The sequence below is a fragment of the Vicia villosa genome, unplaced genomic scaffold, assembly GCF_029867415.1.
Source record: "Vicia villosa cultivar HV-30 ecotype Madison, WI unplaced genomic scaffold, Vvil1.0 ctg.003431F_1_1, whole genome shotgun sequence".
Taxonomy (NCBI): Eukaryota; Viridiplantae; Streptophyta; class Magnoliopsida; order Fabales; family Fabaceae; genus Vicia; species Vicia villosa.
The window spans coordinates 111,470-134,681 of NW_026706204.1; the positions used below are offsets into that span (position 1 = coordinate 111,470).

The following is a 23,212-nucleotide window of genomic DNA, read 5'->3' on the forward strand; positions in this document are numbered from 1 at the left end:
AGCCATTTTAACCAAGCTTCTATTCCATCCTTCAACCATACCATTGTGTTGAGGTGTATAGAGGGTTAATTCATGCAAGATGCCACTTTCATTACAAAAAGACCTCCTCCTCCATATGTCTTGAGTGTGTTTATCAATCTTCCACTCTGTTTTTCATGTTAGAGTCGTGAGTGGCTAAAGATACTCACAAAATGGACAACTCTTTATTGACATTTGTCTTTAAATATAAATTTTTTAAATAAATAATAAGAATAAATATTAGTTGTAGTAGCAAATTTATTGGTAATTGATACTCCCTCTGATCATTATTATAAACAAATATTCTCTTTTTAGATTCATTGAGTAATGAATGTATCTGGTCTTTTATATAGACCAGATACATTCATTACTCAATGAACCTAAAAAGAGAATATTTGCTTATAATTCAGGTCGGAGGGAGTATGATTTTATAAATTTATTCTTTAGAATGTATAATTAATTAGCATTTTTACGAATGACAAAAAATATATGCTATAATTAAAATAAATAACATAGTTAAAAAATTTAAAACCCAAAAAAAAAAAAAAACTTCAAACCATGAAATATTCTAGGATAGAGACATTATGATATTCGAGGGCCATAATAAAGCTAGCACATGCACGTGAGAATATATGCCTCTCACTTTTTTTGGTAGGCAGAAATTTAAGTTGATTTTGGAAGCACTAGTAGGAGACCAAACCCGCTCCTAAAAATATTTCTAATTTTTAGTGTCTAGGAATATAGAGTTCCAACAAACAAAATCCTACTAGATTTGTTTCAACTTATAACCGTCCAAAGGATTCGAATGTGTCAAAGTTGGAGCCAAATATTGAGATGAGCATCCATTTAATCAAAATATGGACAAAATTACATGTGACCCATGTATGGAGAAAACAAATATAATTGGAACAACAAATCTTGAAACAATAACATACACTTCTATCAAAAACTAATTAATTACTACTTACTACTACTAAAATGGAATACAACTACAAGTACTATTTCAACCACAGAAGATCAGAGCAAACTTCTAGTACTTTGCTCTACAAAAATGTGGTCTAAACTAGTCCTATGCTTCTTGATCACAGTTGTTTTAATCTCTTTTATGAAGAAAGCTAGCAATTTGTTTGAGGTTGCTACAAAGCAAAACAATTATGGTGCTAGAGAGATTTATATAAAGCAAAATTATGATAGTTCTGGCAAATTGTATGAGAATGAGGTTTGTATAAAGCAAACTAATGGTGCAGGTTTTAATTCTTTCATACCTAGGATTTTACATATATCTAAAATCCCAACCATTCCAAATAATCCTAAAATCTCACCCATTCCAAACATCCCTAAAATTCCAGAGGTACCTAGAATCCCACCCATTCCAAGCATCCCTAAAATTCCAGAGATACCTAGAATCCCACCCATTCCAAGCATCCCCAGATGGCCAGCCCACCTCCCAAAGCGCCTCGCCCGGTTTCTGTATTTCCTAGAGTTCGGAGTTCTTCAAAGCAAAATATTGATGGCGCAAGTTGTGATTTTTGCATACATGGGATTCAAGATATACCTGAAATCAAGCAAAACAATGATGGTCCAAGTACTGATCTTTTCATACATGGGATTCAAGATATACCTGAAATCCCAGGAATTCTAGACATTCCTAACAGCCAACGCATCTCATCTCCCTGTTCATCCACATCCTAGTTCACCTCTTAAAACACCCTGTTCACCTTCTCCTAGCCCAATCTACTTATGTGGCTAAAGTTTATTTTTTGTAAAAATAATGTTGATTGTATCATTATGTGATGTCAATTAGAGCACAATAACAATATATTCAGTTTTGAGAATGCATTACAAAAGTTTTTAAGGAAAAAAACAGCAGCCACGGAAAAGGAAACGAATATAATGACACAATCAAAACCAAAATAGAGACAAACCCTTTGAACTCGTGACTTATATTAATATTCGATAACACGATCACAAAAAATAAATAAAAAGCCACAAGTAGATCAAAATTTAAATGTAAACTTCAAAATATTCAACAAAGGATCTAGGTGACAGCGTTATGTGTCATTCCTTTTATGCCTTTACAGTATTTGTTAATTGCACAATGAATAGACACATGTAAACTTGATCTCTTATTTGACTTGAAAATGTTAGCACACCAAGCATATTGATTATGTGAAGTTGCGACGTGTACCGCAATATAAATGACAGATAACTCTGTTTACTGTGCTTTCTCTACAGAATTCCTCAGTAAGGATATAATGTGAGCTGGCTCAGGGGCTCCAAACACTGAACTTCCAGCAACAATGCAATTCGCTCCTGCTGATGCAGCTGCGTCTATGGTTGAAGGCCCTAATCCACCATCGACCTGCAATCAAAATTGGACATGTCTTGGTCACTACAAAATAGTATTATCACTGGCGGTGCATTATGCATACTTGCATGGTCTAACACAAGCATTCCATCACCTTCATGAATACAATAACGTGACAGAAAAATAAAATAGAAAGTTTTGTTTTGGTCAAGATCCTATATAAAAAGTAAAAAGCTAAAACAGCAGAAGAAACAAGAAGTAAATAAAAGATCACTGTCACTGCCTCTGTCATTGGACAAATAGTGAGAACATTTACAAAGTGTAAAATATAAAGGACTAAAGAAGTTCATGAATTCATAATGTGAAAAATCTCGATATTATTGTGAGTTTACAACCATGAAGAAAATATGCATGTATTTGACAGGAAAGAAGTTGCAAACAAGATAATAGGCAGAGATACCTCTATGTCAAGTGATGGATACTTCTTCCTCAGTATTCGAACCTGGTTTGAAAATGAGGGAAAAATTAACTACCATGATAAAAAAAGATGCATAGTGTTGTCAAATAGCGGCTATAATAGTGATAGTGTTTTAGCATACCTGAATTTTAAGAAACAGTATTGTTCTGTGATAAACGATTTAGAACAAAGTGTCTTCAAATAGTGGTTATAGACTAAGGGCAACTATAGCACTATAGTGTAGCTAAACTTGGCAAAACCGCCATTTTTCATAATTCGCAATTGATAACACTGTCATCACTCATCAGCCAAAAGACAAAATTTAAGAAAGTAATATAATACCTTTTCCATCATGTCTGGCATGAATTTTTGTCCTCCAAATCCAGGTTCTACGGTCATGACAAGAACCATTTCCACGGGATTTTCGGATTCAACCTGTGAAAAGAACTAACATTACAACCACACACACAGAGGGAGAGGGAGAGAGAAAGACCTTCTAAAGCCTAAAATCTCAGAGTCAAAGATGTATCTGATCTCTAGTTTATACACAAAAATGAAGCTATGCAGGTATGACCAGACAAGAACAAGGGCAGTTAGAAATGCATACCAGAGGATAAACCTCTTCAACCGATGTCCCAGGCTTTATCGCTACACCAGGCTTCATGCCTTGCGACTTAATACCTTGGATAAGTTCTTTCCAGTTGTCTGCCAACAAAAACCACTTTTAAGAAAGCAGAAAATGAAATCATATATAAAAAGGTAGGAAGAAGAAAACAGCATCCGAGAAAAAGAACAACACAAAGGAAAAGTATCGAGACCAACCTTTTGATGTCTCTATATGGAATGTAAACCCAGAAGCACCAGCTTTTCCCAAAGGTTCAACATAATCAAGAGGATTTGTAACCATCAGGTGACAATCCAAATAAGCCCTACAAGGGTTAATCACTTTTAACTCAAACTCACCATATATTATGCCAATAGCAAAAAAAGAGAAAAGCAATGCACAAAAGAACTTGAAGAAAGATTGTTACTTTGTGTGCTTTCTCAAACTTTCAATGATTGGAGCACCCATAGTTAAATTCGGAACAAAGTGCCTGCACAAAATAGATGAAAAAGGGCAAAGGAAAAGAAACATGTTCAATAATTTAATGGTCATCACAAGCATTCAACTAAAATGTGAAGCTTAATAATAAACAAAATCTTGCACCACAAGGTGGCTCCAAATCATCCATAGCAACCAATTCATGTTCAGGTTTCTCAACTTTTAATTTCTCAAAGTTTAAATCACAATTTGGACAGCCCTCCCCCACACAATTTTTCAAGAAGCCATAGTTATTTGGGCGCATATAAACTATGAAGCGCAGACACATACACGGACACCACACACACCTATACAGACACGTCAGCACCGGTAATAATTTTAGAAAGTGAGTAAATTGAACAAAATCACATGTGTCGGTGTCCTGTCAGACACCAGACATGTCTCTTTTCAGATGTGTCGATGCTACAGAACCAATAGAGTGAGTGAGTCCTTACCCATCCTGAAAATGAACAAAAATGAAACATGTCAGTAACCATGTTATGAAACAAAACATTCACAATCATAGAAATTAATAACTCATAATAACAGTACTAACAATTAAGATCCTTCATAAAAATCAAAAATTGGAACTTGATTAAAAAAGAATTTTGAGAACAAGAATAAATTGAAAGTGGGCGGTACCATGATGTCCATATGAAGCCAATCAGCGCCGTAATTGATCATACGATGAGCTTCGGAAGCCAAATTAGCGAAGTCGGATGATAGCATGGAAGGAGCAATTTTGGGTGTCACTGCCATTTTTTTGCGTCGATGAGTTGTGGTGGTTGGTGACGGAATACTCAGGAAACCAAACAGCTTCTTAATTGCGACTTGAATATATGGTGGCTGCGTTAGGTAATTAATCGCTTTTTAAATAAGTCAAAAAAGCGGTAGGTAAATAATCGTTTTTTTAAAATAATTTTCTGCGGCGGCGAGTTTGGACCCGAAAACCCCAAAACGTTGATAATATTAAAAAATAAGATATACTATTTATCATTGATATATAGAAAACTAAATAAATATTTATCAAGACACATATATGTCCTTCTTACAGTAAAAAAATAATTAAATATCAAAATTCAAAAGTATATGATAATTATGATAATCATGTTATTCAATTAAGTTGAAAGTGTTTAACTATTTTATAAAAAAACAAACTTTTATTATTTGTAGGGGTGTTCAAACTAAATCAATCCAATAGAAAATCGTAAACCAAACCAAATTAAATTGAAATTGCAAAAAATCGCATTTGGTTTGAATTTGTTTGGGTCATCTTTTAACAAAATTGTACGGTTCGGTTCGGTTTGCGGTTTGTATTTTGTAAACGAAACCGAATCAAATTGCATTATATTACAACCTAATTGTTACTTAACTCACATCCTACTCAAACTTAAATCTATTATACCTTAACCTTATGATATTACGAACAATTTTCTAATCCTTACTCATATGATTTCAGCCTCACTCTTCTCAAATCACTAATAGCATTATCGCGCATTCTTTGTCACATACATCTTCCATCTTCTTCTCTAATTTCTACTCTCTTGTATTCTTTTTTTTTTCACCTTTTCATTTTTATGCAAATGTTTCCTATTTCAGTTTCATTTTTATCGCACATCTTCTTATCTAATATCTCGACTCTTTTGTTTTTTCTTTTTCATCTTAACTAATCTCTTGTTTCTTTTTTTTTATGGTTTCATAATAATCATTTTTATATTGTTTTATGCTATTATTTTATATTTATTATTTCACTTTTGTCTAATTTAATTTTTACATATTAAATGGAAAGTTGTTGTCAAAATATGACGAGTTTTGTTGTTATTTGATAGTGTATGAATATCTAAATACAAAGTTATGTTGTCATTAGGGGTGGAAATAGGCTGGGTCGAGTTAGGCTTTGCCAAGCCTAAGCCTGACCTGTCAAAAAAACCTAAGCCTAGTCTGTAGCCTGTCGTAGGCTTATTTTTTAGGCCTGAATCTGGTCTTTTCGAAGGTCTGGTTAGCTTGTTAGCCTACATAAAAGTCTATTTGTTTTAGACATATGTAAATAAGTAATTAAATTAATGTTTAAATAGACTAACTTATTTTAACTTACATATTAGCATAAGTTCTATGAGACTATTTGTTTAAGAAAGTTTATGAAATCAATGTTTATATGGTGTTTTCATCTTATTTTCACAAGTTCTTTAAGATAACCAAGTATTATTTATGTATTTTAATTCAAAGTATAAAATATAACATAATGATCATAAAAAAAGTATTCATATTTATTTAAATAGGGCGGCCTGATAGGCTTAAAAGCCATTTTTTTAGGGCCTGAGGCCAAGCCTTTTTAACTAAATAGGCTTATAAAGAAGCCTAGGCTTTTTCTATTTAAAAATAATGTGTGGGCTGACCTGAGCCTTTATAGGCTAGCCTGTAGGCCCCTGTTATCGGCCTGACCTATTTCCACCTCTAGTACTCATCTATAATGTTTTAGTTTTGAATGAAATAAATAAATAAATGATATAAATTAATTTCAATAAAATGTTCGCTTAATATTTTTTCCAATTTACAACATAATAATTATATACTCATTACTTACTATTTTAGTTTTTTCATTTTATGTTTTTTAATAAAATTTTTAAATTTTATTTAAAAACTTATAAGTCTTCTTGTATATTTTAAGTGGATAAATATTGTTTTATTTAAAATAAATTAAATAATATTGTTTTAAGTGGATAAAATTAAAAAAAAAGTAAATTTTAATATTTATTAATATTTTCTAAGTAAAAAAAATTTATTCACTTAGCACACTATAAAATTTATAAATTTTTAATTAGATTACATAATCGTTCAGTAAAGAAATTAAATAAAAAAGAAATTTAGTTAAAATTAAAAAAAGCTATTTTTATTAAGAATTGTGATTTTTTAACAAATATTTAGAATCATAATACATTATTTGCTTAGTTGAATATAATAAAAGTTAATATAAAGAAACTACAAAACGTGAGATTATTTTAAAAATAAGAAAAAATTATTTTTTATTAATAATCAATAATTTTTTTAGAAGTATTTACAATTTTTAATTTTTTGATTTATGAAATTTTTAGAAAATTATTTTTTTATTTATTACCAAAAATAGAGGAAACTATCTTTAGAAAGAATCACGTGAATTATGAGTCCAAAAGAGGTCCTTTAATAACCGTTAGATTAAAGTACCATCAATGGTTATAAAAGAGTGTAACAATTAGTGTAACTTGTTGGTGTAATTTGATCTCTCCTCATATATATATATATATATATATATATATATATATATATATATATATATATATATATATATATATATATATATATATATATATGGAGCGAAGTGTTCATAGAAGTAGAGGGATCCGAAGAAGGCCTTAAGTGTTGGATCTTCGATCCATTCAGATTGAATTTAGGGAGGAAATGAGCACGAACCACGCATAAAATGTTGAGTATGACTCAGTTTTACATAATCGTGGAAGAAAATCTAAACACCTGGTTTGACAACCCCGCTTCCGTTGACACACCCTCTAGCCGCCCAATAGGAAAGGCGTCCCACAGGCGAAAGGATGAGTCCAATCGGGGAATGTAGGTCCGATACAACAAGTTCACGGCACTAAATGTGTCGCGAGAAAAGATCTACCAAGACTGTGCTAACATAGAGTTCTAAAAGGGAGGAATCAGAGTCGTCTTTCTCATTCGAGAGTCATCCAGAACAGACAAGAGCAAGTACTACCATTTTTATAAAGGTCTTGTTCACAACACTGACGACTGCATCTAGTTAAAGGATGCTATTGAAGAGTTGAATAAGAGAGGTCGGTAAGTACGTGAAATGGGGGAAATAGAAAGAGAAAAGTCGCCTAAGGGTAAATCTCCCTCGAAATTTGTAGAAACGGGGATTGTCAAAGATTATGGTCAAATGGTCCAAGATATTATTGTCATGGATTGTAGTCAAATGGTCAAAGATTGAATAAAGTCACAATTTTGATCAAAGAAATCATGTGAGTCAAAGAAATCATATGGTCAAGGAAATCATGTGGGTCAAAGAAAGAAACAATCATAGTTTTGCACCCATGGTTAGGGGTGTTCGCGGGCCGGTTTGGTTCGGTTTTGAGAGAATCCGATACCCAAACCGATTAAAATTAAATGGATTGGTTTGGATTGGATTTACAAATTTTTGCGATAAAGCCCAAACCGAACCGATCCGAGAAACAACGGATTGGTTTGGGTTGGATTGATCGAGTAGATAAAAAATGCAAAAATATTTTTAAAAAATAACTTATTTACAAAAATTAATTTTTCATAATATTATAAAAAATATAATATTAATAGTGTTCAAATTTAAATATTATACTAGAAATTTTTCTCTAATAGATTCAAAAATATCTAATAAAAAAAAAAATCTAAGATTAAGACTTTTGAATCTATAACTAGTCACTTGAATTAATATGATAATAAAATAATAAATGTGTTTCATAACTTTATGTTCATTTATCATATTACACTATCAATTTTTGAATAACAAATTAAAATAGCATAACTTGTCCACACACAACATTTTATTTTTTTTCTTATTGAAGTTGAATGCTTCGTAGTAATTTTTATGATAATTAATTATGGTTGGTTTGGGTTGGACTTGCGGGTAGAAAATTGAAAATTCGATGCCCGAACCGATTGTCATTGGATTTCATTGGTTTGATTCGGTTCTTGCCCGAACTGAAAAAATATCCAACCCAAACACTATGGTTTGGTTCGGATTTACCCTAACCAATAAACACCCCTACCCATGGTTTATTCTCTCCTTATATTTAGAGAGAAGTGTTGTAATTTCTTCCACTTAGTGAAAATCTTTTCTACCGGTGCCCGTGATTTTTCCCTTATTTGTTGAAGGTTTCCACTTAACTATTGTGTGTCATTTTCTACTCCTTAATCTCTTATTTTAAGGAGTATCGGAGAGAATAAATGATGGCAAGCTCTCCTAATTATGTTTTCTTTATCATTCGTATTATACGGTATGTCTGTATAACCACCTTTCTCGCATGTACGATTATTTCTCGAGTATGAATTGAATATGACTCGCAAAGGGTATCCTTAATACGATATATGTGATTCTTTCATGAAGCATTGAATGGAGATCATAGATGCTCGCAAAAGGTATCCTTAATATGAGATACAAAAAAGGTTATTAGATGAAGGATTGGATACCGGATAATAACACACTATACAACAGTGACTATCTTTGCTTTCTTTCCTACTAGGGGACTTACAACTTGCATTATTAACTCCCAAGGCCGTCTCAAGTTTTTGGAGGCCCTGTGTAGATTAGCCGCAATTTAACCATAAAAAATTATTAGAGGCCCTGTGTACTCACAATTTAACCTACCTGATATTTTATGAAGCCTTATTTAGCTATAGTTTAACTCTGGAAAACTTGAGGCCCTGTGCGGTAGCCCGCTTTGCACGCCCTCAAAGACGGTCCTGTTAACTCCCTTTCTCATAAGTCATAACCACTCTAGGATTGATTGATTGACTCCCTTCTTTTAGCTGACTTAGTAATAATGGATAAAGACAAGTTAGACAACTACTTGTCCTTGCTAGCTTGCAGCGGGCAGTGTATATACATACATACATACAATACAAGAGAAACTCCCTCTGCCCTCTCCCCATCAAAGTCCATACAGGAACCTCTTACTCTTACTCAAAGGTCCTTTACCTACCGGGAGAGGTTGATAGAGACAAGACTAATCCAGCTGTGAATGACACATTTCACGTCTTTTCTTTAATGGTAGCAAACAAGTTGCTAAGCGCTGTTGGTGATTTTCATTTACTTCTCAAGTCTAAATTTCACAATCATACTGACTTTTGGTAAAGCTTATTCAATGTTCAATTGTTGTGGCGGAGCCTCAAATGAAGAAAAGTTAAGTTCTATGGCCATATTCCGCATAGTCTTGGGGGCCTAACCCGTGAGAATAATTTTAAGGATGCTTTACCAGGAGTTCGTCGAGCGGGTCTACTTTCTCCCAATTTTCAGCTGTTTGTTCTTTATGACACTGCTCAATGCAGCCTTGTTCGGTCAGTGAAGGTGTGCCAAAGTGTTTCTCAATGTAATCCCAAGTATCCATTCCGTGATAATCTTGCTTGAAGTACTCATGGAACAGATTTTCTGCTGATCCATCGGGTGCACCAACCAGCCTATGGTTGACCACATTATATCTTCATCTTATGAAATCCTTGCTCAACATGGCACTTTTCGCGGTATTCTCCTACCTCAGGCCTGCTATATTCCGTGTTTGCATCTACTATAGGTATAGGAAGAGTTGTTGCAATTGAAGCTTCACTTGGATTATTTTGAGCTTGATTTTGTGAAAGGAATAGACACTTAATCTTCCCTTAAGGGAGGTGTCTAAGTGGTTGTTTCCGCTATAGTTCCCTTCTCTTCTCGAGTAGAGAACGTAGTATTCAAACTTCTCTCTAGATTCACCAAGGAGTGAAAAGCTTCCCTAAAGGATAAGCAACTACATCAAGAATTTCTTTAAAATCTCTGCATTCCATACCAGGAATTGGATTTGAACCACGTATTAGAGTTTCTGGAATACGATATGTCTCGCATTATTCGCATTATACAAAACAGTCCAGTCCAACTTAGACGACTAATGCCTTTTCCCAATGAGACATGCTTCATTTAAAGAACCTTGGTTTTTGAACTTGAGCCTCTTACTCAATTTACACTTATGTGATGTCTACTAAGTATATTTCAGAAACTTCATAAAACCACTTTAATGCATCATTAGTTCCAACATTATTTAACAGAAAATTACAAAATTACGCGTTGAATTCATAAAATAACAAAATATATCAATGGAATGCTTTTCAATTTTCATATGAAAACACAACATAAACTAACTATGCTTTTGTATATATGTCCAGGAAAGATCAAGGAATTACTAAAAATCAATGATTTTTTACATTTCACATACCAAACGTGTGCGTCGTATACCAGTAGGATACCTAAGATTCTATAAGATTGTTCTGTTAGAAGTACAAGCCCTTGGGTTGTCAAAGCAAGAGCTTCTTTATGGGCGGTCAAAATGGATAGGCAAGAGCTTCATAAGGTGAAATCTCGCCATTTGAGAACAGCTGAAGATATGGATGGTCAAGAGCTTCATTAGCTGAAATCCTGCCATTTGGGCACAGGCAAAGCATTCTCTGTCCAACATAAAACACGGGCTATAATTAAACTTTCAGTTGACCAATAAAAGAGTTAAGTAATTCGAAGAAACGTAAACAGTAATGTGTAGGAGGCAGTTGAGTTACCGAAAGAAGATCAAGACCAGTAGGTCCGAGGCTTGGGAACTCTTTAGCCAGGTCCTACAAAATCAATTAGTTTCCATACATTGCTTATTGGATGGCCTGAATTTATGAAATGAAAAAATTGATAAAAATCATAACATTAATGAGAATACCTTTGGCTGTACTGGAGGGTTAAATTCTTGAAGAAAATTGCATATAGAAGACACTCTAGGCCAAGTTTCTTCTGTTGGCGTGCCAAACAAACTTTACATAGAAAATATCCAATTAATTAGTTTTGTTTGGTTATTACATGCAGAGATATCATAGAAATAGTTATTGTGTTTTGATGAAATTACCAGAATATCTCAGCCAATACCCCATGCTCGTCTAAATTATTGAACAGAGGTCGGCGCTTAATGATGTGAGCAAATATGCAGCCCATAGACCAGATATCAGCTGCAGTTGAGTAATTGGTTGAGCCCATCAAAAGTTCAGGTGCTGTATAGTTAGGACGAGCCTTCTGCAAATTGAAAACAAAATTAGAAAAGCATTATTTTGCATGGTTTGTACTGTCCTGGATTGTTTTAAACAATGTAAAAAAGAGAAAGTATCATACATGAATAGAAGTTTTGGGTGCAGGAATACCACATAGCTTGACTGTAGGAGATGATTCATCATCTAGGTGGCATTCAACGAGAATATTAAAAGGATTGATATCGGTGTGTACAATGTGGTGAGAATGGAGGTATGTGAGTCCCGAAAGAGCTTGATATAGAACACACTGCAATCACAAAATGTAGAAGAAATTCGAGGTATAAAACAAAGCAGCACTACACTATAGAGACAATAGTTTAGTTTAGTATAAAGATGAGTTACTCTTTCGAAAGTGGCAATGCTAGGCAAGTGATTGGTGATGTATCTTTCAAGATTTAGGTCAACATGATCAAAAACAAGATACACATCTTCCTCAGTAGACAGAATTTGCAACAACCTGTAGATATCACACATTCACACACACCAAACATATATATAATCTATTCATTGAAACTTGATTTGAAGAAAACAAATGATTGACCTGACGATATTGTCATGGTTCAAATCTCTGAGGCTAGAGGCGTGATTCAAAATGGTGGATGGAATTCCGTTGTTTTGCTGGTGTTGAGGAATGGTTAGAATCTTGATAGCAACTGTCTCATCTGAAGAACGTCGAATGCACTTGATGACATTGGAGAAACACATATCATTGTCAATTCGTATCCGTTCAAGATCTTTGTGAAAGCGAAGTAGGTATTCCGCCTGATTTATTGATAGCTTGGGTCTGCATTCACAAGAAAATGAATCAGAATGTTTTTGAAAGAAATGCAAGAACGGAGAATGAAAACTAAAGAGTTGAGAGAAGGAAATGGAAACTCACATCATGATGTCATGTTGTTGCAACCATAGATCCTCAAGTTTATTGATTCCCATTTCAGAGCAAGAGAGAGAGAGAGAGAGAGAGAGAGATTGTAAGAAAGAGTGAGACTGATTGAGAGAGAATTGGAATAGTGAGACAGTTACTGTGATTTGATTTGCAATTCCCTTTTATAGCTTTTTATTTCCCTCCAACTCCTTGTTATCGTTAACTTTAACTACCTGTGATTCACTCAATGAAAAAAAACCAATCTTAAAATATTAGTTTTATTATTATTATTTTTATTATTATTATTTTATTTTTTTGGAACAACTTAGTTATGCAAAACAAATATTGGTTAGGCATAACTTTTCACACTTCGGGTGGAAGTTGAAATCTGGAATGTTTTGGAGTTTCCTCATACATCTATGCATATACTCCATCACTAGCACAAAGAGTAAAGGTGATATTGGATCACCTTGCCTCAGGCCTCTCTTAGGAGTTAGATAATCACTATGCTGTCCAGTGATAACATACTTGTATGAGACACTAGTTATGCATATCAGGCTGAATCAAATCAGACTGATGCTTATGGTTGAATTGTGCACCTTGCCTCATAACCTCAACATCAATGTGTCTCAGCTGGCTACTAGATTTCCCCAACAGCTCTCCATAAAATCTAAGGATCTCTTTCTCAATTTCTTCATGACCCCTGAATTCCAGCCCATTCTGATCTTCCAGGGTATATAAACCTGTAGCTTTATTTTAGCTCCGAAGGGAAGCATGGAAGTACCTGTTGCTGCCATCACCAAGCAATAACCAATTGATTTTTGCTCTTTGCATAAGGACCTGTTCTTCCAATGCAGTGGAGGTGATAAGCTCACTACAATTACCAGGAGTTAGTCGAGCGGGCCTACTTTCTCCCAATTTTCAGCTGTTTGTTCTTTATGACACTGCTCAATGCAGCCATGTTCGGTCAGTGATGGTGTGCCAAAGTGTTTCTCAATGTAATCCCAAGCATCCATTCTTGATAATCTTGCTTGAAGTACTCATGGAACAGATTTTCTGGTGATCCATCGGGTGTACCAACCAGCCTGTTGTTGACCACAGTATATCTTCATCTTATGAAACCTTGCTCAACAAGGCACTTTTCGCGGTATTCTCCTACCTCAGGCCTGCTATATTCCGTGTTTGCATCATAACCTCAAGGTGGAGATTCTATTATTGGTTTAGAAAGAGGTGTTGCACTTGAAGCTTCACTTGGATTATTTCGATTCTGTGAACTCGATTTTGTGAAAGGAATAGACACTTAATCTTCCCTTAAGGGAGACGTCTGAGGTTGTTTCCGCTATAGTTCCCTTCTCGAGTAAAGAACATAGTATTCAAACTTCTCTGTAGGTTCACCAAGGAGTGAAAAGCTTCCCTAAAGGATAAGCAACTACATCATGAAAGAAAGTAAAGAGGTTGTCCATTCCTTTAAGTAGGCTTATTATGGGTTCTAGTCAGACAGTTTCTTACAGATCAATCAGAGTCGAAACCACCTCACAAGTAACAAATATATGCGATACCAACTCAACCATATCCATATGCATACACAAGAAACTCTAGGTGGATCAACTAAAATCCCATGCTTAAAAAGGTTCTCCCTGATATAGATCTTATCTTGTAGAAACTGTCGAGAAATTTGGCAACCAACTCTTGCTCATAAACAAAAAAATATCTCCTTCACCTTAAATCATAAACCAGAACAACATTCATGCTTCGACCTACCTCGCCCACAGATTGTTTTTGTTGATCATAGATATACTAAAGAGTCTATGGAACCTAATCTTCACGAGGATGGGCCAAACCTATTGGCCAACTCATAAATAAGTGTGTAGACCATATCTCACTTTCCTACTTATACTATTCAAAAATCAATCAAACGAATCGTCGGCTTTGAATCCTAGAAGATACACTCATTTCCGCGAAGAGGACGCAAAATGAAAACATTGAGACATGCCACCCTCAATAATTAAAACAAGACAGACCAAATAAGGTATAAAGTTTTTTTTTATGAAAGCTAAACGATGAATAATTAGAGGGAACATGCGTGGCTTCATTTAAAGAACTGGTTTTTGAAATTGAGGAGCCTCCTACTCAATTTACACTTATGTGATGTCTACTGAGTATATTTCAGAAACTGCATAAAAACCACTTTAATGCATCATTAAGTCCAACATTATTTAACAGAAAAATAGAATTACGCGTTGAAGTCATAAAATAACAAAATATATCAATGGAATACTTTTCAAATGAAAACACAACATGAACTGACTATGCTTGTGTATATATGTCCAGGAAAGATCAAGGAATTACTACAAATCAATGGTTTTTACATTTCATATACCGCAAGTACGTCGTATACCAGTAGGATACCTAAGATTCTATAAGATTTTTCTGTTAGAAATACACAAAGGAAGAGAGAGTAAGCCCTTGGATTGTCAATTAGCAAGAGCTTCATCATGGATGGTCAACGTCGAAGATATATGGATGGTCAATAGCTTCATAAGCTGAAATCCTTCGATTTGGGCACAGGCAAAGCATTTTCTGTCCAACAAAAAAAAAAAAAACTGGCTATAAATAAACTTTCAGTTGATCAATAAAACAGTTAAGTAATTCGAAGAAACCTAAACAGTAATGTGTAGGAGGCAGTTAAGTTACCGAAAGAAGATCAAGACCAGCAGGTTCGAGGCTTGGGAACTCTTGAGCCAGATCCTACAAAATCAATTAGTTTCCATACATTGCTTATTGGATGGCCTGAATTTATGAAATGAAAAAATTGATAAAAATCAGAACATTAATGAATACCTTTGGCTGTATTGGAGGGTTAAATTCTCGAATATTCCATAGTGAAGACACGCCAGGCCAAGTTTCTTCTGTTGGGGTACCAAACAACCTTTACATAGAAAATATCCAATTAATTAGTTTTATTTGTATAATACATGCAGAGATATCATAGAAATAGTTATTGTGCTCTGATGAAATTACCAGAATATCTCAGCCAATACCCTATGCTTGTCCATAGTATTGAACAGCGGTCGGCTCTTAACGATGTGAGCAAATATGCAGCCCATAGACCAGATATCAGCTGCAGTTGAGTACTTGGTTGAGCCCATCAAAAGTTCAGGTGCTGTATAGCTAGGATGAGGCGTCTGCAAATCGAAAACAAAATTACAACAGCATTACTTTGCATGGTTTGAATCATATCCTGGATTGTTTTTAACAATGTAAAAAAGAGAAAGTATATATATAGTATCATACATGAATAGAAGTTTTGGGTGCAGGAATACCACATAGCTTGACTATAGGAGAGCCACCCCATTGGTATTGCAAGAGAATATTAAAAGGATTGATATCTTTGTGTACAATTTGGTGAGAGTGGAGGTACGCGAGTGCAGAAACAGCTTGACGTAGAACACACTGCAAACACAAAATGTAGATATAAAACAAAGCTGCACTACACTATAGAAACAACAGTTTAGTTTAGTATAAAGATGAATTACTCTTTCGAAAGTGTGAAGGCTAAGCACGGGATTGGTGATGTATTTTTCAAGATTTAGGTCAACATGATCAAAAACAAGAAACACTTCTTCGTCAGTAGCCAGAGTTTGCAACAAGCTGTAGATATCATATCACACACATCAAACATATATATATAAATCTATTGATCAGAACTTGATTTGAAGCTGAAAACAAATGATTGACCTGATGATATTGGGATGGTTCAAATCTTTAAGGAGAGAGGTGTGCTTCAAAATGGTGGATGGAGTTCCGTATTTTTGCTTGTGTTGAGGAATGGTTAGAATCTTGATAGCAACTGTCTTATGTGAAACACGGCGAATGCCCCTGATGACATTGGCGAAACACCTTTCATTGTTAATTGGTACACGTTCAAGATCTCTGTGCAAACGTAGTAGGAATTCCGCTTGACTTGTTGATAGGTTGGGTCTGCATTCACAAGAAAATGAATCAGAAAATTTTGGAAGAAATGCAAGAACGAAGAATGAAAAGTAAAGAGTTGAGAGAAGGAAATGGAAACTCACGTCGTGATGTCATGTTGTAGCAACCATAGATCCTCAAGCTTATTGATTCCCATTTCAGAGCGAGAGAGAAAGAGATAGAGCAAAGAGAAAGAGAGAGAATTGGAAAAGTGAGGTAGTTACTGTGATTTGCATGTCGCTTTTATATCTTTTAGTTTCCCTCCAACTCCTTATTATCGTTAACTTTAACTACCTGTGTGATTCGCTCAATGAAAAAAACCAATCTTAAAATATTAGTTTTATTTTATTATTATTATTATTATTATTATTATTATTATTATTATTATTATTATTATTATTATTATTATTATTATTATTATTATTATTATTATTAAAAAAATGCTAACATGTGCTATAAGAAAACATATTAAAAATATTATAATTAGAAATTAATTAAAAATATTCTCTTGAACGACGTATATTCAATATTTTAAAATTTTAAACATGATTTTATCATACTTAAATTTTTGTAATTATAGTATCATAACATATACCCGCAAATGTTAGCATGACTCATTTAAAAATTCATAAATATATTTAAATTTTCATCAATATTGATTTAATGACCATGATGACCACAAATTTTGAGAATATCTTACCTCACCTTTTGGGTCTCTCTTGCACCATGCGAGTTTCGTAAAATGTCTATGTTTCCGTAGATATACCTCTTGAAGCATTATGTTATGCAGCCCAATAGACCCAAAAGAATTAAGAAAATTCCTAGTTCTTTAAAAGATTATTATTATTATTAAAGAGGGGTGTTGTAACAGAATTTTATCTATTATTATTTGTATTGTTGTGTGAGTGTGGCCCATGGCCCATTAGTGGGTTACAAACCCTAGCTATTTAAGTGTATATTCTCCTTTGTGAGAGCTATGAAGAAAGTATGAAGTTTGTTTAATGTCAATTTCTTTTAATGCCTTTTAGATCTAAATTTAGCCTAGCTTGAATCTAACATTGGTGCTTTCATCTCTTACCTCTCTTTCCTCCCATGGCTCCCCTAAAACCCCCTAACCCTTCTTCTAAAGAAATCTTAGAAGAAACTCAAGAACAAGAAACTCAAGAACAAATGGATGAGAGATTTGCTCAAATCTCTTCATATCTATCCAACCTCCAAACAAGGTTAGACAATGACAAATTTGTGGATGATTCTAGGTTTGAATCCCTCATGGCTGCCATCACCAAAATCTCTCTTCAAAAAGAACTACAGCAAGCTCTTACTACTAGTTCCGCTACTGTTCACGGAACAGGAACCACTGTTGGGTCCGCTACTGTTCACGGAACAGGAACCACTGCTGGGTCCGCTACTGTTCACGAAACAGTAATTCCTACAAGCTACGTTACTATTCATGGAACATCAACACCTTCAGGTATGGTACATAACCCCCCTTCTATTTCTAGGGTTACAACACCTAATTTTCACTCTATTTCACCAACAAACACTCCCATGAGATACTCTTCCACCTTCTCTACCACACACCCTCAACCAACAACCATGAGACACACTAATCCTCAGATTTCCACACCCTTTGTACCTTACCCTCCTATTCCAACTATTTTATCATCCTCTCAACCTTTCAGCATTCCCTTTTCACAACATATTCCTTTTTCCCAATTTTCCCCCCAACCCTCATATCCCAATCTCTCTCATATTCCCCCTTACCAACACCTCGAACCCCAAAACTCGAACTCCCTATGTTCGATGGCTCAGGACCTCTTGATTGGTTATTTCAAGCGAAGCAATTTTTCAATTTTTATAATATGTCACCTGAAAATCGTTTGTCATTAATTTCTTTTTACATGAAAGGTGATGCTTTAAGTTGGTTTAAATGGATGCATCATAGTCATTTATTAACTGATTGAGTCTCATTTACAAGGGCTTTAGAGTTGCGCTTTGGCCCATCTACTTATGAAAACCATCAGGCAGAATTGTTCAAATTGAAACAAGAAGGAACAGTTGTTGAGTATCAAACGAAATTTGAACAGTTGGGCAATCAAGTGGTGGGACTGACACAAGATGCAATATTAAATTGCTTTATTTCTGGTCTTAATGCTGATATTAAAAATTAAATGGCAATTCAAAAACCCATAAATATATCACAAGTCATTGGGTTAGCGAAATTAATTGAAGCCAAGCTTAAAGATTCTAAGCCCAAATTCTCTAAAACCTATGTTAGTCCTTATACCAAAACCAATCCTAATACCTCCACTGCCACAACCCAGAAATCTCATTACAACACTCCAGCCCAAACACCTTTTCGTTCCAAAAGCCTTCCAACACCCAACCTTCCCACCTCCCCATAAAAAAATTATCTCAAGTCCAAATCCAAGGAAGAAGAGCCCAAGGTTTGTGCTTCAATTATGATGAAAAGTTCATTCCCGGTCATAAGTGTTCTACGGGCAGATTCTTGATTCTATTAAGTGATGAAGAGGTCATAGACCATAATCAATTGGTTGAAGAACAACAAGACATTGGCAAACAAACAGAACCAGTGGACACTTATTTCCAATTATCCACACAAGCTTTAACGGGTCAGTTTTCGCCTCAAACACTTAAATTCAAAGGATTCATTGGAGGCCTAACAGTTATGGTTTTGGTGGATACCGGTAGCACACATAACATACTTCAGCCTCGAATCGCCCATCATCTAAATCTCCATACTACTCCAATTCCACAATTTTCAGTCATGGTGGGAAATGGTTCCCATCTTCAATGTGAGGGAATTTGTAACAATGCCAAACTTATCCTACAAGAAAAACAATTCAAACTACCATTTTATCTTCTTCCAATAGAAGGGGCTGATGTGGTTTTAGGCATGGCATGGTTGCGTACACTTGGTCCTATTCAAGCAGATTTTTCAGTTCCATCTATTACTTTCAATCACAACAATATTCCCATAACTCTACAAGGAGATTCTGTTTCTCTTCCACAACCTACATCCTTTCACCAACTCAAAACACTTATCCACCAAAATTCTATCTCTTCCTTCCATCTCATGATACTTGAGCCTTCCCCATCAGAAACACCCTCAATTGAAACACAACCCTTGTCCACTTTACCTTTAAATATACACCCTCAACTTTCTAAACTCATCCAGCAGTACTCAACAATTTTCCAGAACCAAACAAAACTTCCACCACCAAGACCTCATGACCATCATATTCCACTTCTTCCTAATAACCCCCGCTATCAATGTGAAACCATACCGATACCCTTATTCCCAAAAAATACCCATGACTACAATTATTGCAGATATGTTAAAGGAAGGACTAATCACACCTAGTCATAGTCATTTTTCATCTCCGGTTTTATTAGTCAAAAAGAAAGACAGAACTTGGCGCTTTTGTGTTGACTACCATGCACTTAATGTACTAACAGTTAAAGACCGATTTCCCATACCCACAATTGATAAATTGTTAGATGAACTTGGCTCAACCAAGATTTTCACCAAATTCGATCTCCGCTCAGGCTATCACCAAATCCGAATGGCATCAGAAGATACACATAAAACAGCTTTTTGTACTTTCGACAGACACTATGAATTCTTGGTCATGCCATTTGGCTTGACAAACGCACCCTCTACTTTCCAATCAGCTATGAATGATCTTTTACGACCTTATCTACGCAAATTTGTCCTGGTGTTTTTCGATGACATACTTATCTATAGTTCAAATTTTAGTGAACATCTAACTCATTTGCAGGTTATCTTTAATTTACTAATGACCAATTTTTATGTTGTGAAGTTGTCAAAATGTGTGTTTGCAGTTCCTAGAGTTCATTACCTTGGCCATGTTATTTCAATGGGCACTGTGGCACCTGATGCAGAAAAGATCAAGGCTATTTTGGACTGGCCTCAACCACGTTCTCTCACGGCACTCCGCGGATTTTTGGGCCTCACCGGTTTTTATCGTCGCTTTGTAAAACATTACGCCACTCTCGCCGCTTCCCTCACCGATTTATTATGTTCCATTAAGTTTGTCTGGAGTACAGAGGCGGCGAACGCCTTTACAGAATTACAACAAAAGATGATCGACATGCCGGTTTTAACTCTTCCTAATTTTACAAAGAAATTCATTGTGGAAACCGATGCGTCTGGAGTTGCCATCGGTGTAGTTTTATCCCAAGAAGGTCATCCCATTGCATTCTTCAGCAAAAAAATGTGCCCACGCATGCAAGCAGCCTCAGTCTATGTTAGGTAAATGTTTGCTGTGACAGAAGCAATCAAAAAATGGCGTCAGTACTTAATTGGTCAAGAATTTCATATTTATACAGATCAGAAGAGTTTAAGAAATTTGTTGTTACAGAAAATTCAAACTTCAGAACAACAAAAATGGGCATCTAAGTTGCAAGGATTTAACTTTGAAATATTTTACAAACATGGAAAGTCCAACGTGGTTGCTGATGCTTTGAGCCGCAAATACACAACAGAGGAACAGGTTTTGCTCTCCCTTTCTTCATCGATACCAGATCTCTTGTCCAGGTTACGTAGGTTATATGCAACAGACAGTGTCATACCCCAAAATTTGCCCATAAATTTTTCCCATTTCAATTCAAATCAATACACAAAGCTCCTAGACACATTCTCCTACACAAGGCTCTAAAACTAGGGTTTTTGATTTCTTCAGAGAAAAGTCAGGTTCTGATACCTCCAATGGACTCCATGGCCTCATATGATTCAAATAATCCTCATGCCAAGTTTCAAGCTCTGATTCAAAAGATTGCTCATTCAATGGCCCAAACGATCAATAATCGACTAGTTGACCTAAAAGTCAAACTATGGTCAAACCACAGTCAAAACTTCTGATTTTTTGTCAATACCCTCATTATGAAGTATCATTCACCATTTGATCAAGTCTTGATCATGGTTCATCAAGGGAAGATCAGAAATCAACAAGTTCAAAAGTTCTAAATTAGGGTTTTGTATAGGAAAAGTCAACTGAATTTTGACCAGCCATAACTCTCACATGGAACACCCAAAATTTTCCATCCAAAGCTCATTTTGAAGGAAATTTGATTATCTACAAAATTTTGTCACACATGCCAAGTCTAAAAATGCTTCATTTAAGAGATATGGACAAAAACATTACAAGTCCTTTTCAAAAATCAACAAAAAGACACTTTTTTCAAAAAGACACACAAGGAGCATGGAAAATTATTTTTATATGAGACCAAAGAAACTGGTTAGAGGACTCTCTAAGGTTTCTAAAAAGTCCTAGAACACTTCCATACCTCAAAAATTGAGGGAGATACATCTTGTCAAAATTGGTCGATTTTAAGAGAAAAAATGTGAAGAAAATGCCTCAAAATGGATTTTTTTTGTAAAGGAACCCAATTTATTTTGGCCCAATCTTGTTCCACAAGTCACCAATGATGTCCATATCCAATACCACGAATTATTGATAATTAATTGATTTTATATGAATTTTTATTCATTAAAAAGTCAATATTAATCAAATATTTGAAAGAAAATAGGAAAATATTGATTTTATTTTGGTTCCAATCAAATTAAATCATCATTTAAGGTATATATTTGATTCAAATTCGGGCTCATGTGGTTTGTTTGAAAAAATTGAGATTTGATGCAAAATTAGAAGTTTCCATACAAATTTTTCCAATCAAAGATTCATCATGAAAATAGGAGATTCAATCTGATTTCTCTCAAGATTATCACCCTAATACTATCTATATATATGGACAAACACTTCATGCATAAGGATTGGACGAATTCTTGCAGCCAAGGCACCTATTCAGGTCCATAAAGTCTCAAGAACAAGGAGAATTCGGTTCTGGAATTAGAGAAGGTTTTGAGGCTATCCAAAGATTCTAATACATTCCTTGAAGAATTCTGAAGCTAACTCAATCATCTCCAGGGACCCGAGCTGCCCAGAAGCGTAAATATACGCTCACAAAGGGAGCATACTTTCTCAAACTCGATTTCATGCTTTTACACACGCTGCATATAATTTGGTTATAGATTCGTGTTTATATTGATGTCGTGAAGCTATCCATATAGTTTGATTTGATTTTAATCGCAGGTATTGAAGTTCACCATGGCTAGGGTTTAGAGGTCCCAAATTAGGGATCCTCGTTCTAACCAAAATTGGAGGAAGATATAGGCACCAGCGTATTCGGGATGTCAATACCAATTGATCCATGGTCTTGAATTGAATTTATATTATAATATGATGCGGTTTTGATGTTTATAGGGCATGGCTACGAAGAGTTTTCGTAGCAAATCCGCAGGCGTTCGTAGCAATTCATGGGTGTCTTCACGAAGAAGACGACTCCTGGGCGCGAAACTTCTTTTTTTCAAATTTTTCTTAATTTATTTTTCGTTATATTATAAGCGGCGCATGAAAATATCAATTGACGAACACAGCAGGAATGGCAAAAGGCGTTTCTTGCTAAGCTGAGGAGCCTAGGTTCGAATCCCAGGTTATTTTTCGTTATATTGTCTTTTTTTAAGTTGTTTCTTTTTTGTTCTTTTATTATATAGAAACTATTATATATATATATATATATATATATATATATATATATATATATATATATATTTATTTTCCTTATTTAATA

At 34.8% G+C, this 23,212-nt stretch overlaps 3 protein-coding genes across 3 annotated transcripts; all 3 read right to left on the reverse strand.

The window, feature by feature from the left end:
• Nucleotides 1–1,993: 1,993 nt before the first annotated feature.
• On the reverse strand, nucleotides 1,994–4,780 carry LOC131640971 (ribulose-phosphate 3-epimerase, cytoplasmic isoform-like). Its single transcript, XM_058911316.1, has 8 exons — nucleotides 4,507–4,780; nucleotides 4,320–4,324; nucleotides 3,815–3,877; nucleotides 3,606–3,712; nucleotides 3,391–3,488; nucleotides 3,126–3,218; nucleotides 2,787–2,828; nucleotides 1,994–2,380 (listed from the first exon to the last, which is right to left on the reverse strand). The coding sequence occupies exons 1-8, from the start codon at nucleotides 4,621–4,623 to the stop codon at nucleotides 2,234–2,236; spliced, it is 672 nt and encodes a 223-aa protein (XP_058767299.1). The 5' UTR covers nucleotides 4,624–4,780; the 3' UTR covers nucleotides 1,994–2,233.
• Nucleotides 4,781–10,959: 6,179 nt separating this feature from the next.
• On the reverse strand, nucleotides 10,960–12,633 carry LOC131640974 (cell division control protein 2 homolog 2-like). Its single transcript, XM_058911318.1, has 8 exons — nucleotides 12,581–12,633; nucleotides 12,242–12,484; nucleotides 12,043–12,157; nucleotides 11,783–11,947; nucleotides 11,523–11,686; nucleotides 11,340–11,430; nucleotides 11,191–11,244; nucleotides 10,960–11,082 (listed from the first exon to the last, which is right to left on the reverse strand). The coding sequence occupies exons 1-8, from the start codon at nucleotides 12,631–12,633 to the stop codon at nucleotides 10,960–10,962; spliced, it is 1,008 nt and encodes a 335-aa protein (XP_058767301.1).
• A 2,425-nt stretch (nucleotides 12,634–15,058) lies between these two features.
• On the reverse strand, nucleotides 15,059–16,694 carry LOC131640975 (cyclin-dependent kinase A-1-like). Its single transcript, XM_058911320.1, has 8 exons — nucleotides 16,642–16,694; nucleotides 16,304–16,546; nucleotides 16,102–16,216; nucleotides 15,860–16,018; nucleotides 15,587–15,750; nucleotides 15,407–15,494; nucleotides 15,260–15,313; nucleotides 15,059–15,145 (listed from the first exon to the last, which is right to left on the reverse strand). Exons 1-8 carry the CDS (start codon nucleotides 16,692–16,694, stop codon nucleotides 15,059–15,061), a joined length of 963 nt encoding a protein of 320 aa, XP_058767303.1.
• Nucleotides 16,695–23,212: the final 6,518 nt, after the last annotated feature.